The sequence below is a fragment of the Callospermophilus lateralis genome, chromosome 16 (genome assembly GCF_048772815.1).
Source record: "Callospermophilus lateralis isolate mCalLat2 chromosome 16, mCalLat2.hap1, whole genome shotgun sequence".
Classification (NCBI taxonomy): domain Eukaryota; kingdom Metazoa; phylum Chordata; class Mammalia; order Rodentia; family Sciuridae; genus Callospermophilus; species Callospermophilus lateralis.
The window spans coordinates 76116975-76134172 of NC_135320.1; the positions used below are offsets into that span (position 1 = coordinate 76116975).

General features: G+C 32.4%; 1 protein-coding gene across 2 annotated transcripts in view; it reads right to left on the reverse strand.

Moving 5' to 3' along the window:
• Nucleotides 1-200: 200 nt before the first annotated feature.
• The window catches only part of Tmem65 (transmembrane protein 65), a 53600-nt gene continuing 36602 nt past the window's right edge, over nt 201-17198 (reverse strand). For both annotated transcript variants that reach the window (XM_076835604.2, XM_076835603.2), the window contains 4 exons: nt 16617-16671; nt 15710-15752; nt 10978-11083; nt 201-7658 (listed from right to left, as the gene is read on the reverse strand). In XM_076835604.2, the coding sequence (XP_076691719.2) occupies nt 7548-7658; nt 10978-11083; nt 15710-15752; nt 16617-16671 (315 nt within the window). In that variant the 3' untranslated portion in view covers nt 201-7547. The remainder of the gene's footprint in view (nt 7659-10977; nt 11084-15709; nt 15753-16616; nt 16672-17198) is intronic.

Consider the following 17198-nt stretch of genomic DNA (forward strand, 5'->3'; position numbering starts at 1 on the left):
TGGGTACCTGACAGGCATTTTCTCAAACATGAATAAAGTGAATGTCACTGTAAGGAAAACTAAGGGTATTTGCTACCAATGATAAAATTTAAGCTTTCAACTGAAAAAAATCAGAATTTTGGAAAATGTGTACCTGCCATCTGATCTTGACAATGTCTCAATATTTAAAAGGCTTTTTGAAAATTAGATTGCCAGTCATATTAAACATGATTTAAAATTTTTATTTTCTGAAGTATATTATTTTGGGAAGATCTGCATACCCAGTGAATTGGTGATTCCAAATGTTACAAAAATCACAGAGAAAAAGTTACAAAGTACAAACAGAACAATGGATGTTAATGCAACTCAATGCAAAATTTCATGCATAGGGTCTCTGATTCTCCATGGCAACTAACCTTTTAGAAACTACAGAAATCCAGTCATACTAAAAAGCTATTAAAATATTCCTCCAGTTTACAACCACATATCTGTATGCAGCAGAATTTTCATTTACTCCAAACAAAACAACATATCAAACAGATCAAATGCAGAAACAGATATGGGAATCCAGCTGTCTTCTATTAAGGCAAACATTAAAGACATTAGCAAAAAATATAAAATAATGCCATTCTTTTCACCAAATTATATTTCTGAAAAATAATTTTCATAAAATATTTGTTAACATGAAGTTGGCTTTTTTATTTTTTAGTTCTTGATAGATCTTTATTTTATTTATTTTTATATGGTGCTGAGGATCGAATCCAGTGCCTCACACAAGCTATGCAAGCACTCTACCGCTGAGCCACAACCCCAGCCCAACATGAAGTTGGTTTATTTTTAAATTAGTAAATGAATTTTTGTAATTTGTCAGTTTTCATTTCAAATATAATAAATATTTATATATCACTCAGACACAAAATTCCTTAGGTTTTTTTTAAAAAGCAAAGGAGTCTTGAGGCCAAAAAGCTAAAAAAATCTTAGGCTTATGATACTGGATTTGAGATAAAATTGCAAAGCTGGTATTTCATGAGAACATGAGGAGAGCAGTAAAAGTACCATAAAGCCCAGAGTTGGGAAAATAATACCATGTTAAGAGAGAGAGGGAGACAGAAAGATTCTAGAAATTGTAGACAAATTCTTTCATATTAACCTTCAGGGAAAATGTTAGGATAGATTAAACAGAAAGTATGGAAACCATTAGCTCCCAAAACAAGTTCACTAAGAATAAATCATGTCACACCAAGGAATATTTATTTTCCTGCTAATTGGTTGAAAAAAAATCATGAACATATTGTATTTCCCATTAAGCATTTGATTATCAGTTATAAAATAATGGTCTGGAGAACTAGTAGTAGATTAACCAATCTGCCTGAAGCAAAATGTGACCAAGTTCAGAAGTGGTACACAGTATTACACAGGAATCAGTACGTAGTACTGACTCAGAACAGGCTGAGAGTCAGGCCAGAATTCAAGTGTCCAGAAAGAAATCAGTGATTTGGATAGCAATGATCACTCATCAAACAGATAACCACTGAGCCATCTACCACATGCCAGGTGCTGCACAGAGCATTAAACAGAGAGGCAAGCAAGAGAGATGTGTTAGTCAGCTTTTTGTCACTGTGACCAAGATACCTGACAAGAATAACTTAGAGGAAGAAAAGCTTATTTTGGCTCATGGATTCAGAGATTGAGTCTGTGATCAGTTGGCTCCACTGTTCTAGCCCAAAGTGAGACAGAACTCCATGCAGAAGGGCCTGCAGAAGAGCCTTGCTCACCTCATGGCAGCAGGGAAGCAGAAAGAGGGGGAAGAAATCATAAGGAAGATACCTACTTCTAAGGCACCGCCACAGTGACCCACCTCCTCCAGCCTCACTCCACCTGCCTACATTACCACCCAGTCAGTCCATTCAAACTAGGATGGACTGGTTAGGTCACAACTCTCATAATCCATTTCACCTCTGAATATTCCTGCACTAATAGGAGCTCTTGGGGAAACATCTCATATCCAAACCATAACAATAGAGGAGATGTCATCTTTTACAGGACTAACTATCAAGCATTGTCAGGTCTTGTCCTCTTATAAAATGCAGACTCTTCACCTGAGTTAATATGAAAGAAAGAACAATTAAAGCTGTTAATAATAGAAAAATGAACTAAATTAATTTAGATTTGTTCTCCCAAGTAGGGGGTGAAGAAGAAAAATTACTTGATTCACGTGCTTTTAAAATAACAATATGGGACAAAAAAATGCATTCTGATAACTATTCCCATAAGTCTATGGTTGAAAAAAAGAAAAAATAAGGAAGAGAAGAAACGCAAATACATGAAAGAGATGCGGAAGACTGAGACACTGCAGAGAACAGTGGTGCTGGGGGAACCGGCATTCAAGAAAGAAAAAGCTGTGATTCTAATTACAGTATCTCTTGAGTTCATTGGGTTGGCTTAACATCATCTTTTAAACCCCATTTATGGCTAACATCTATATAAGTGCTTTATAAATGAAAAAACTATATAAATGCTTAGTTTTCATATTATTAGCAAAAGCCAAGTCTTTACTGAATTTCACAATTCTCATAGAAAATTATTTGATCCTTCTGTTTTTGAGAATTTTCTTCATCTTCTCCCAAAAGGAGTTCCTTTAAGTCTTCAGTCTTCAACCCTATTTCATTTACTTAAACAATTTAATTTCTCAAAGGCCTACTTTAGCTTTTCAGTCTTCATGCGCAGAAAAAGGTTTGCTCAAACTCTTTTATTTATAAACTTAGGTAAACATATCAATGGCATTCAGAGTTTGATGTCATAAAATTTCATTTGAATATCAGTTCAAAACACCATGTGTTTTATATAATTGTGAGCCAGACTGGAAAATCAGGGAATCCCAAATTCTGACACTTCAAAACTAAAATGGTACATGTCTCTGAATTACTACTCCATTTCTAAAAGTTAGAGAAGAAAAAACTAATTTCAGTGTTAGTTAGAACTCATACACCAAAAGCATTTATTGCTTTGGTAAAAACAAATGGTCTGTTGGGTTTCACAAAACGAACCCTCTGGATTTTGCTGATGAATATCCACTGACTTTTTGAATTTCAATGTCACTAATTCAAGCTTCTGGACTATTTTCTTCTGCTATCAGTAAATATCCAACAAGTATTAATCTTAACATTTAAGTATTAATCTTTAGACTTAATTCAGACATTAGCAATAAGAAACAAACAAGTAAACATTTAACAAAGCATTCCAAAGTGAAATATATTCACATGTATGAGATTTTCTTAATACCAGTCTTACAGAACTTAGCAGGATTCCTTCTCTCCACAGGTATCTGTATCATTTATGTTCTTACTTTTTTCAGGCTTTCCCTGACCACTCCAAGTTATGACCACTGCCACCCTCTACCCACCTTGTTTCATTCATCACCACAGAACTCACCATTATCTGACAAAAAGAAAACACCTAAGTGTAGATTTGCTTTTCTTTGTCCTCTTGCCCTTCCAATGCATTCCATAAAACTAATTTCATGATGATAGAGATATTAGTGCCTTGGGCTATTCCTAACATACAGTATGCATTCAAATCACAGAACCTGCTAAAGGAATCTTGAGATTATAAATAGAATTTCCCTAGGTCATGAATGAGAAGATGATCCTTGAATATGGAGACAATAAGAAACCTAAACAGAGAATGTATTCGATAAAGTCCTTGAAACTGACATTCCTTTAATATAGTAGTTAAGAACGCAGACTTTACACATAGACAAAGCTGAATTCCAATCTGCTTGTAATAGTGACATCATTAGGAAAATAACCTCGCTATGCCTCATTTACTCATTATAATATAGGGATAGTAATAGCACCAAAAATGTTGTTATTATGGTGATTAAATGTGGTAATGTGTGAAATACTTAAGTATACAGCAACAGATAAGTGTTTAATAAAAGGGAGCTCATACTGTTGTTAATATCATTACCACCATCCCACATAGGTTCCATAGCCTATTTTCTAATACTTCCCAATTAATTTATGGTTAAGACTGCTATCTACTTTCTAAGTTCATGCAACTGAAAAAGAAGCAGACTGGAGAAATAAAACAGCTGCCAAAAGCAAGAGGAAAAAAAAAAAAGCAGGAAAGATGGAAAAACACAAAAACTAGATTCCCAAGGTAATAATACATTATAGCACAATAATTACATCCATGAAGAAGATGACAAGCCACTAAGAAAAAAGTTGTATTACCTTTAATATACTGTTTTCAGATGGGAAGAATATGTAATTTTAAAATGAGGGGCTGGAAGTGTAGCTCAGTGATAAGAGTGCTTGCCTACATGAGAGAGGCCCACAATAAAATCCTCAGCACTGAAGAAAAAATAATTTTAAATTAATCAGGTTTACTTCCAAGTAGTTTATACGATCTTTTTGATGTAAAGTATAAACTTCCATTGTCTTCAAAATTTACCTTCTAGAGAAAAAGAATAAAATAAACCAGGCATTATTAAATAAATGGTTTGGATATCTCTGTAGTAATCACCCAAACAGTGTGACTTATCCAACCTCTTTGCAACTTTTTTATGGGATCACTCTTCTCTTATACTCTGTAAGGAGATAATGCCAATTGTGGATATCAGAGGTGGTCATCAGCAGTTCCATTTACTGTCTCAGTGATGTTATTCCCACCTTGTAACAAATCTGCATTTATTAATCAATTCCCTTTAGTGACAGAATAACCAAGGCTCTCTAAGATTAGAAATAAAATCAAATTTTAAAATCAAACCACATTCCAAATTTCTTAAAAGATATTTTTTTTGTTCAATTCCTTTGTAAAAACATTGGTCACCATTTAACATACAGTGCAACAAAATGCACTCAGTTTACATGCATCAACAAGTCAATAAATCATAATACAGGGACAACATGAATTTCAAGCAGACAATACTGAAGCAGGTCATGTTGCATTAACCACAGCTCTAGTATTCCTAATAGAGAAACAGTTAACACAAGAGAAACAAAGAGTTCCAGTTTCAATCTGAAATAGGATTCTTTGTGGCAAGTAACAAAATAAGGATCACATGGAGTTATCACTTTAAAGAGAACCATTTCTCAGAAATCACTTTGTGCAAAGCACTGCCTTAAAGCAGAATAAGACCTTGAAAAAAAATGTATACCTTCAGTTATGTCAAAAGGGTTTCATTTTTTGAAAATCATTTACCTGAATGATTCAAACTTTTATTGTGACTATAAATTAAAACATCTTACAATGTGAAGGTTATATTCCATGTTTTGATCACTTAAATAATTTTGAATTTTAATTTTCAATTAAATTTAGAGATTCCATTATTAACTAAATTAATGACAGGGCTGGATTATTTTCAAGAGCAAAAAAAAAAAAAGGAAATCAATAATCAAAAGTCCTTTCTAAACTGAGCCCGTTGGTGCACATCTGTAATCCCAATGGCTCGGGAGGATGAGGCAGAAGGACTGAAAATTCAAAGCCAGCTTCAGCAAAAGCAAGGTGCTAAGAAACTCAGTGAGACCTTGTCTTGAAATAAAATGCAAAACAGGGCTGGGGATGTGGCTCAGGGCCAAGTGCCCCTGAGTTCAATCCCCAGTTACAAAAAAAGCCCTTTCTAAACTTATAGGTCAATTTTCTGGAGATGAGATTTGATTAATAAAAAGAAAAGCCAAGCACCATAATAAAATACTTAAAAAAAAACAGGACAGCAATCAATATATAATTTAGGGACAAAAGCACTTATATGTTTATCAAAAAAATTAAATAAGCACTCTAATCCTAGCAATCTAAAATTTTTTAAAAAATTATTTTTGGTGTCCATGTGAGATACAATATTATATCCTAAGATAATTCTCTTCAAGATATCAGGTTGTAAAATCTGAATTTGATCAAATGAGGATGTCATGTTACTTGGCCTAAGAATTTTATATATTTATTTTTATGTTACATATTTTCCTTCTTCCCTCAAAATCTATGATTAATGGATATCAGCACTAAATTACTGTGAAGTACAGAGAAGAGAATTTATGACAAATTTTCTGGTGGAAAAAAAAATCTCCCTGAAAATGAGAGCTCAAAGTAATTATGTGCAAATGAAACTTCAAAATAAGATTCCTAAATATAGTCATCCTACAAGTTTGTCTTTTGCATCTATTTAGCAACATAATTTCAAAACCAGAATAGTAAATTTCAATTTTTTTCTTCCATGATGTATTTAATTATTCTGTTACAAATAAGAGTAATTTTTAGCACAAGTAACAAGCTACATGCTAAAAAATTTAACAGTTCAAAAATTAAAATTTAGGATTCAGACACAGGTATACTTAGGTCAGATATATAAGAGTGAAAATAAGTGATTTTAACCAAGTATATGCTTTAAATGCCACAAAAGAAAAAGAAACACTAAAAACGGGAGAAAGGATTTTACCTCATGTAACTTGACTAGACTACATAACAAAAACAAAATATAAAATATTCAGTTTTCACTTCAAAAGAAATTATCCAGAAATAAAATTCACTACACAAAATATAACAAGGTTAGGATTATAAGGATGGGGTATTCAGATGAGAAGATACCACTTTGTGGGGGATGGAAATCCTTCCTAAGCAATAATTTGTATCTCATTAAACTTCCAAAAATAAACTTCACACTTAAACCACAAACTTTTCTATTTTCTACTTCTCTAAAAAAAAAGAAATTTTAGCTTCTTAATTTCTAAGTATCATGTCAAATTCCTTAGTTCACCTGATTCCACAATCCCTAATTTAAAAGACTGTAAAATAATAATTTTCTGCCCCTAAAGAGTCTGAACCTGTGACGTAATTATTCACAATAAGGAAATTAAAGGTTAAAAAAAAAACATAAATAAGTACACTTGTTAGCATCTATGTTTTTTTTAAAGAGGGAGACTGTAATTGCTCTGTTTAACCCCTGGCTCTTAAGACAGTATGGTCAGAAAATTAAAATGAATAATATATACTTAAAACCTGTATTTATTTTGAATAGATGTGAGAGTTAAGAAAATGACTGAAATTATATATTGTAAATGTTTACTGTGAAAGAGTACAAAATTGATGTTGCCAAAAAGAGTAAAAAAAAATTTTAACTGATATTAAACATCTTAAATAATTTGGGAAAATACCCTTAGGTTGAAGTGCAACTATCAAGGAACAACAGCGCAAAAAAAAAAAAAAAAAAGCTTTCATGCATGTATACATGTTAAGTAACAAATAAGCAAACCCCAAGTCAGTACAGTACATCAACAACTGAGACTTAAATAATATTTTGATATACAAAGAAAGAGAAGGAAAAGATAAAATTGTTGACAGCCATTGATGAAAAAAAGCATCTCAACAATTTACACAAAATGATACTAAAAGAGTTTCTTTTAAAAAGATGTCTTAAGAAGACCAAGCCACAATAAGTTAGTGTTTTCCATAACACATGCTGAATTATTTGATCCCATATCTATACACTGTTACTGTCTTAATTCCTAAATGTTGTGACAGCATATATTTAATAACTGAGGTACATTAGTTTACATCTTTTTATAGGTACTCTAAGAGGATGAATTTTCCATTTCCAGTTTTTCATCGTCTTCACCTCCTCCAAAGAAAATCAAAGGAAACATTCCTAGAATGCAGCCAATAGTCACCCCAACAGCTTTGCCCTAAGGAAACACAAAAGAACATTTGAAAGTTACTATATCCCTGAAAGAGGTATACTTGCTTAAGTATCTATTACAATAGACAATTACCATGTACTAAAATATTTAACTTGATCAGTTGATCATAGTAATTTAAATATTTTTAAAAAGCTACAAAAATATTCCAGAACAGGTCAATTTAAAGTTTGAAGCAGGGCTGGAAATGTGGCTCTGGTAGAATGTTGCCCTATCATGCACGAGGTCCTGGATTCAATCCCAGCAAGCAAATAAATATGTACATAAATAAATAAATAAATAAATATTTAAAAACAAAGTTCAAAGTAACCAGGAAAATCATCTTAATCATCTTAAAAACATCATCAAAGAAATATTCACACTGACAATACTTTTTAAAAATTGTACATATAAAGGTCAGAAAATAGGAAGGTAGGACAAAAACTTGTAACAACTACTCTCAAAATATTTGGATTTGCTGTATCTTGTATATATTTCTTTTCTACATTTATTCCCATGTATACACAATTACTTATAGAAAAAATAATTATGTAAACATTGCTTTATTCTCTGCTTCACTTCACACTCTAGAGCAACCCCTGTTACAATAAACTTTCTAAACTGTTACATACATTTAATATGCAGATTTCTAAATGCCACTTAATTGATGGTCTATAATCTCCTTAAAGCTTTCCTTGCCATAAAAAAATTATTTAAACTGTTTTTCGCCATTACAAGTGAACAGCAATAAATATGTCTGTTTTTACTTCTTCCCAATAATTCATTTAAAAATCAAATATGAACATTTGTGCATCTTCAAGGCTATAGTCATGCTGTCTACCCTGGACAAAACTACATATGCATTCAGTATATATATATATATATATATATATATATATATATATATATATAAATTTAATTATATGTGTATGTTTATATATACATAAATTTTCTGCAATCTCACCTACATTATGAAAATTTTAAGTTGTTTGCTTCCATTTATTATTTTTAAAATCTGAATTTCTATGACTGTCAAGTTTAAACATTGTTCAATTAAGTTTGAGTTCTCCATACAAGCATTGAAAATCTACTATGTGTCAGACTCCATCCTGGGTATACCAAGGAGATGGGGCCTGGCCAGAGGTAGTCTGTCTTTCTTTTCCAGAAACTTCCATTAGGTATACAAAGGAAGACAAAAAATGTCCTGTCAAACACTATAGATGTTATGATATTTTCATAATCTACAGTCCTGAATAAAATGTCTTCTTCTATTAGAGCCTATATTTTTTCTAATAAATTTTAATAGTAGACATTATTTCAACAAGAGCTTGTATAACATTTTTTTCAACTTTTGCTATTTGGGGTTTTTTTTTATTGGTGGTGGTTGTGGTAGTAGTTGTATGCCCATGCTTTATATTAATAGTCAAATCTGTCGTTTTCATTATTTCAAAATTTTAAAAGGTATAACTCCTTCAAAGTTTTAGCAAGACAAAATTTAAAAGTTTAATCCTTAATTCTTATTTGACTTCAACATCTGTATTCACTGATATATCTTTAGAGTCTATATTAGGTTATAAGACTCCCTCCTGCCAGCAGACTCATTTCTCTCCCCCTTGCTGATTCTGAAGAAGACAGCTGCAATGCTGTGAAAGGGTCTATGGAGAGGGCCATAGGCCATGGGACTCTAGGAGACGTGGCTGTCCTCTGGCCAAAAGATAGCCAGAAGTTGGGACCTTTACAGCACAAGGAAATTAATTTTGCCAAAGAACTGTGAGAACTTGGAAGTGCATCATTTCCAGCTGAGCCTCCAGGCAACAACCAAGTCCTGGCTGCACAATGACTGCAGCCTTCTATGGGACCTAGCTGAGCTGTGCCTGATCTCCTGACCCAAGAAAGTGAGAGGTAATAAATACGTGTTGTTATAAGCTGCCAAATTCATGGTAATTTTTTATATATGAATACATAGGCATAAATAGGAGCCTGAGAGTTTACATTTCTAACAAGTTCCCACATAAAGTTGATCTTGTAGATCTTGGCACCATCCTTTGACAACCACTGACCTATAAAATCTTACTATTTCTCAAGGTTTTAACTCTCACCTAACTTTTCAGTGGGGTCTCCATGACTTTCCTATTTAATACTCTAACCTGACTCTATTGTAGCACTCCCAATACTTTTGTTTTTAATTCTCATTATGTTTATGAATTTCTAATATACTAAAAAAATTATCATGTCTTTTTATTGTCTTGTCTCCTCTTTTGCTGGAACACAAGATCTACCAGAAAGAAAGAAAGAAAGAAAGAAAGAAAAAACTCTTATTAACTGATGTATTCAAAACTCCGAGATCTGTACCTGGTGCATAGTAGGTGAACAATAAATGTTTGCTAAATGAGTGCGATGATGACACCTAACATCTCTAATTCACACCTCTCTAACTCTTACCTTTAACCCTAACCCTAATAAGTATCACCATTTGAATATCCTGCTAGCATCTTATACTCAATAGGTCAAAAGCAGAATTCTTCATCTTCCCTTCCCATCTTGCTCTTCCTCCTTTTCTTGACTTAAATATGAAGGAAGTTGGATGCTACCAGTTAAGTCTTCACTGGCTGACTATCACCGTGTGTGAGGTACAAGCTCCTTAGCAGGGCATATACTGTGCCTTCCCTGTCTGGTTCATGCTTACTTCTCCAGTGCTGTTTTTGAATACAACTCTATCCACAACTACTACATAGTACAGTCACAAAATTCCTAATTTTCTGTATTTCTCTGAATATTCCCTTTTTCTTTATCATACCTTTTATTTGCTAGACATTATACTCAGAACTCAACTGTTTTATCTAGTAAATGTCTCATTGATAACTCAAAAATAGCTTAAAATCAAGAATTACCAAGAAATCTCCCTACCAAAAAACAATCCCCCAAAAAATGTTATTTCTCCTTCTTGTGCTATTGTTATACCTTGTACATAATTCTATTACTGTATATGTCATACTAAATGATAATTTTTCTACATGTCTTTCTACCTAAACGAGTGTCTTAAGGATAACTATAGTTAATTATTCATTTTACATTCTCCAATCTCTGGCACATAACAGATACTACTCCTTAGAATTAACTGAATTGTATAAAAAAAATCAAGTCTACTTATAAAAAATAAGGAGCCAACACATAAATACTTATTTTTATAAAGACTTCCAAGGCCTGTATAATTTTTGTTAACTGACTTTACTCAAATCAACTTTAGTCTCAGAGTTTCAAGATACTAAACTTAGTGTCATTCTTTGTCTACCCAAATTCATTGTCATAGATCATATAAATTACTTACCAAATGTGTACTAACACGTGTTTGCCACATGTCAACTTGCTTTGGTGTGAGGTCAGGTATTGACAGGCCTAACCTGGAAGCCAAAGCTTCAACATAGCCTGCAAGTCTTTAAAAAACACAAGATAAGAGAACAGAAAATGAGTTTTTAAAAAGACATGCAAGTGTCCTCATATAATAAAACAATAATTATTGCAAAGAGAAACAAGATAATTTTACATGTGTACCTGGCACTACAGAAATGACAAAACAGTTCTTGCAACTTTTATTTTTAGCATATATAAATATACCCAGTTTAGGAATATTTTCATATTAACATGTTTCATAGGTAAACTGACTCAAAGCAATTATTCTCCATCATTATCTTAAAAAGACCTATTCAAGATAAATAATTTTTTTTACAAATAATTACAATTTCTGTACTTGTTCCAAAAATCAAAGCAAAGTACCTTAATTAGTATAAATTAATAACTATTATCAGAAACAAAAAGGTTTTCTAAATTCATCATATTTGCATACTAAGACAGGCTAACCTCAAGTGTTTTATCAATTCTAAGTTGCTATCACTTAAAAGATATAATTTTAAAGATATAAGTTTTTGAACTTCAAATAAAAAGTTTGCCAATTAGGCTATGCATACCATCAATCATAAAATGGATCCTGATATCAGTCAGATATGTTAAATTTTTAAAAACTATGCACCTAAGAACCCATAAAATGTAGATCTGTTATTTAGTGGCAGTAAAAATAAGACAGAAGGGAAACAGTGCTTAAATATAAAAAATCCTAGTAAAAGATTCATCTCCAATTTAAAAAAAAAAACTTTTATGATAACAATCTAAAATCAAATGAATATAAAATCTACCAGATCATTTGGATCTACTAAATATATCAAAAGCTTCTAAGTGATAACATTATCATTATTAACCTTAAACTTGAAAACTGGAAAATGGAACATTGAAGAGGTGATATCATGATAGATTTATGTCACAAATTCCAGGAACAGAAATTCTGATCATGGTCTTAAAGTAAAGAAATTTCATTTTTAACAGTAGTTTTGGCCCCAAACTGTTCTACAAAAGCCTTAATACAGAAGGTTAGACCACTTATAAAACTACCTTTGCCTAGATTATAGGGTGAAGTAGACTTCTACTTCAGCCATATCCAAACCTCAAAACATAAAAAGGGGGCTGGGGTGGTGGCTTAGTGGTAGAGCACGAGCACTAAGCACGTGTGAGGCTGGGTTTGATCCTCAGCACCACATATAAATAAATAAAGGAATTGTGTCCAACTACAAAAAAATAAAAAGGACGCTCAAGGGGTTGGGGTTATAGCTCAGTGGTACAGCACTTGCCTAGCATGTATGAGGCCCTGCGTTCAATCCTCAGCACCACATATAAATAAATAAATTAAGGTATTAAAAAAAAAGGACACTCAAATTAGCCAACAAAGGAAGGCAGAAAATCAAAGACAGAGCAAGAAGTTTATCATAATAATTAATGCCAATTTCTTAGGGTTCCCCTAATGTAGAAAGCAGCCCAGGCGATTTGGCACCTGAAAGAGAGAAAGCTGCCCTTTTCCAAATAGCCACCCGCAGTTCGTTTCATCATTCCTGCCACATGAAACACAGAACAAAAGGCCCCAATTTGAGGGCTGAGGGCATGGCTTAGTAGAAAAACACATGTTTAGCATACACAAAGTATGTATATATTGTATTTAAATGCATAAAATATGTATAAGTGTTTATACACAAACACACACACACACACACACATACACACTTGGTGTTCTAGAACTCAATTTTCTAATTGAATATTTCTAAGGCAATAGTTTATATTTTTTGTTTTTGTTTGTACCAGGTATTGAACCCAGAGGTACTTTATCCAACTAATTATATCCCAACCTCATTTTTTATTTTTTGAGACAAGGTCTCGCTAAGTTGCTTAGGGCCTCACTAAGTAGCTCAGGTTAGCTTTGAAGTCATGATCCTCCTGCCTCAGCCTCCTGAGCCTCTGGGATGGCAACTGTATTAAACATTGGGTTGTGTCAAATATAGGTGCCTAGGTTATACTTCAGTCATGCATACATGCAAACTCTGTATATATATACACATACAAACATGTTCTGGCCGTTATTTCCTTTCCAAGTTCCAATTTATAGCAAACAAGCTCAGTCAGTATCCTCAAATTTGGGCCAGATTTTTTATCTTTGGGATTCATGGTTCAGTGTTGGAGTGGAATAATGATAAAAGTTTTTGCTTTTAAACCTGTCTTACCCTTTAGAGATGTCTACAAAATGTATCTTCAGTGAATGAAAAATTCCATTTTGCTTACATTATTCTAATTTTAGTATAAATATTGGCATGTATCAGAAAGCCAGGGCCCCATCCCCAGAAACATTAATTCTGCATGACTGAAGTACAACCCAGGCACCTATAAATGATGCACACAAATATTTAATGTTCTTGACATAAGAATATTCAATTAGTACAATATACAGAAATCAATAAATATAATTCATCACATCAATAGACTTAAAGATAAGAATCATATGATCATTTCAATACATGCAGAAAAACCACTTGACAAAATACACTACCCATTCCTCTTCAAAACACTAGAAAAATTAGGGATAACAGGAACATATCTCAACATTGTAAAAGCTATCTGTGCTAAGCCCCAGGCCAACATCATGCTAAATGGAGAAAAATTGAAAGCATTCCCCATAAAAACTGGATCAATACAGGGATGCCCTCTTTTACCATTTCTATTTAACATAGTTCTTGAAACTCTGGCCAGAACAATTAGATGAAAGAAATTAAAGGGGTATAGACAGGAAAAGAACTACTGAAATTAGTACCATTTGCTAACGATATGATTCTATAACTAGAACACCCAAAAAACTTCACCAGTAAATGAATTCAGCAAAGTAGCAGGGTACAAAAATCAACAACCATAAATCAAAGGCATTTTTGTATATCCGTGACAAATCTTCTGAAAGGGAAATGAGGAGAACTACCCCATTTACAATAGAAAAAAAAAAAAAGCTTGAAAATCAACCTAACAAAAGAGGTGAAAGACCTCTACAACAAAAACTACAGAATGCTAAAGAAAGAAATTAATAAAGATCTTAGAAGATGGAAAGATCTACCTTGTTCTTGGATAGGCAGAATTAATATTGTCAAAATGACCATACTACCAAAAGCACTATACAGATTTAATGCAATTCTGATCAAAATCCCAATGACATTCCTCATGGAAATAGAAAAAGCAGTCATGAAATTCATTTGGAAAAAATAAGAGACCCAGAATAACTAAAGCAATCCTTAGCAAGAAGAGTGTAGCAGATGGTATCACTATATTGGATCTTAAACTATACTACAGAGCAATAGTAACAAAAATAGCATGGTATTAGCACCAAAATAGACTTGTAGACCAATGGTACAGAATAGAGGACACAGAGACTAACCCACATAATTACAGTTATCTTATGTTAGACAAAGGTGACAAAAACATACACTGGAGAAAGGACAGCCTCTTCAACAAATGGTGCTGGGAAAACTGGAAATCCATATGCAACAAAATGAAAATTAAACCCCTATCTCTCACCATGCACAAAACTCAACTCAAAGTGGATCAAGAACCTAGGAATTAAACCAGAGACCCTGTGCCTATTAGAAGAAAAAGTAGGCCTAAATCTCTATAATGTTGGTTCAGGCCCTGACTTCCTTAATAAGACTCCTATAGCACAAGAATTAAAATCAAGAATCAATAAATGATATGAATTCAAACTAAAAAGTTTCTTCTTAGCAAAAGAAACAATCAATCAGGTGAAGAGACAGCCTACATCTTGGGAGCACATTTTTACCCCTCACACATCAGATAGAGCATTAATTTCTATGGTATATAAAGAACTCAAAAATCTTAGCACCAAAAAAAAAAAAAAAAAAGCCAATATGGAAAGCAGTATGGAGATTACGTGGAAAACTGGAAATGGAACCACTTTTGACCCAGCTATTCCACTCCTCAGTCTATACCCAAAGGACTTAAAAATAGCATACTACTGGGACACAGCACATTAATGTTTATAGCAGCACAATTCACAATAGCTAAACTGTGGAACCAACCTAGATGCCCTTCAGTAGATGAATGGATAAAGAAAATGTGACATATATACACAATGGAATATTACTTAGCAATAAATGAGAATAAAATCATGGCATTTGAAGGTAAATGGATGGAGTTGGAGAATATAATGCTAAGTGAAGTTAGCCAATCCCAAAAAAACAAATGCCAAATGTTTTCTCTGATATAAGGAGGATTATTCATAGTGGGGTTGGGAGGAGGAGCATGGAGGATTAACAAATTCTAGATAGGGCAAAGGGGTGGGAGGGGAAGGAAAGGAGCATGGGGGTAAGAAAGACATATGGAATGAGATGGACATCATTACTCTAAGTACATGTATGAAGACATATACATTACTCTAAGTACATGTATAAAGACATATAGTGTGACTAAACTTTGTGTATAACCTGAGATATGTGTAATATGAATTGAAATGTTTTCTGCTGCCATATATAACAAATTAGAATAAAAAAATTTAAGAAAAAAGAATATTCAACTAAGAAATTTAGTTCTAAGACACAAAGAAAACTTATTTTAAATGCTTCTCAATTAAAGGAAAATGGAGCAAAGAAAGAATATAAGGACACAATTGAATAAATAAATGGACCTACCCAAGTCCAGCTAAATCAGACACAAGATTTCCCAAAGCAGCAGCTAAAAATTTGAAAAATGACATGTATATTGTTACATAAAAGTCAGAAAAATTATATAATATATCAATATGTGACCCACAGAGCACTGGTCTAGGAGGGTAATTACATTAACTATTAAAAACTATATATTTAGAAATTCATTGTAAAGCTTTCAGTCTCAAGAGTTCAAAATAGAGTATGATTCTGAAATTATAATATTCTACCTCTATATAGTAATAAGTTTCTTTTTTTCTGTAATAGTAGCCAGTTTCTGTTTTGGTTTCAATGCCAAAACACATACATAATATTTTATAATTTTACCTTTCATACAATGTATATTTCATATTCACATAATTGGAAGTTAAAGACTAAAGCCATACATACAGCTCTGAATTCAAGGAAGTCAAGGAAAAGAAACATTACTATCAGGAACTCATTGACCTCATGCTTTTCACACAATAAACAACAAGGAACCATTTCCAAAATTTCACTATCATGTGCAAAGTGGTAATAGAGGCAGAAGGAAAGGGGTTCAATCGTGTATTCTGCTTTTCTGCTTTTCTAACCAACTAGAAAATAATTTAATAGAGACAAAGGATAAACAGATCTGAGGGTAACCATGAATTACCAGACAAACTTGTTTTAATATAGACAATATGACAGAAAACTGTTACCTATTAATTAACATGAAATATCTAAAATTTCTTGGAACAAAGTGCTACATATAGAAAACTAAAAATCAGACAATTAGGACTAAGAAGATGAACAGATATTTCAATTAGTAAATTCATTTCAAATAAATTATCATCTTCTAAACCTAACCTACTGAAATCTTCTATAAAATACATACCCAGTAGAATAATAACATTTGCTATTATTATTATACCTGCCATCGTTGAAATTCCCAAAATAATTCCAATAGATAACTCGATATGGGTTCCCTGAAAAATGATTAAGAAAAAAATCTTAAAAATTAAAACAAAGTGACTGTAAAAGAATAGCAAACTATTAATAAAAATGGGTAAAACAGTTAAATCAACATGTTAGTGTAGCAAAATATGGAGAAATATGCATGTTATGAGGTATTTCACTTAATTATTAAATATATTCATTCATGCAGAAATAACATTTTATTTATTAAAATTAAGTCTTTTAAAAACAAAATAATAGCCCATATAGAGATATAATTCATCATTTTAAAAATCTAGAATTTCTATTTTTCTGTAACAGAAAAAGATGGTTTAAAGCTCCTTGAACACAAAGACTCTCATAATTAAATTCTAAATGATATATCTCTACTATTGCTATTTACTGAAAGATTAAAAAGACTAAACCAGTTCCTAGAGAAACTGAAGTTTGTAAAATTATCCTTGTAAGATTTAGTTCTTTATCCATTAAGTAGTGAAAGTATATGATTCATTCATAAATAGTAACAGCATTTAATATAATAGACCTAACAATAAAAATA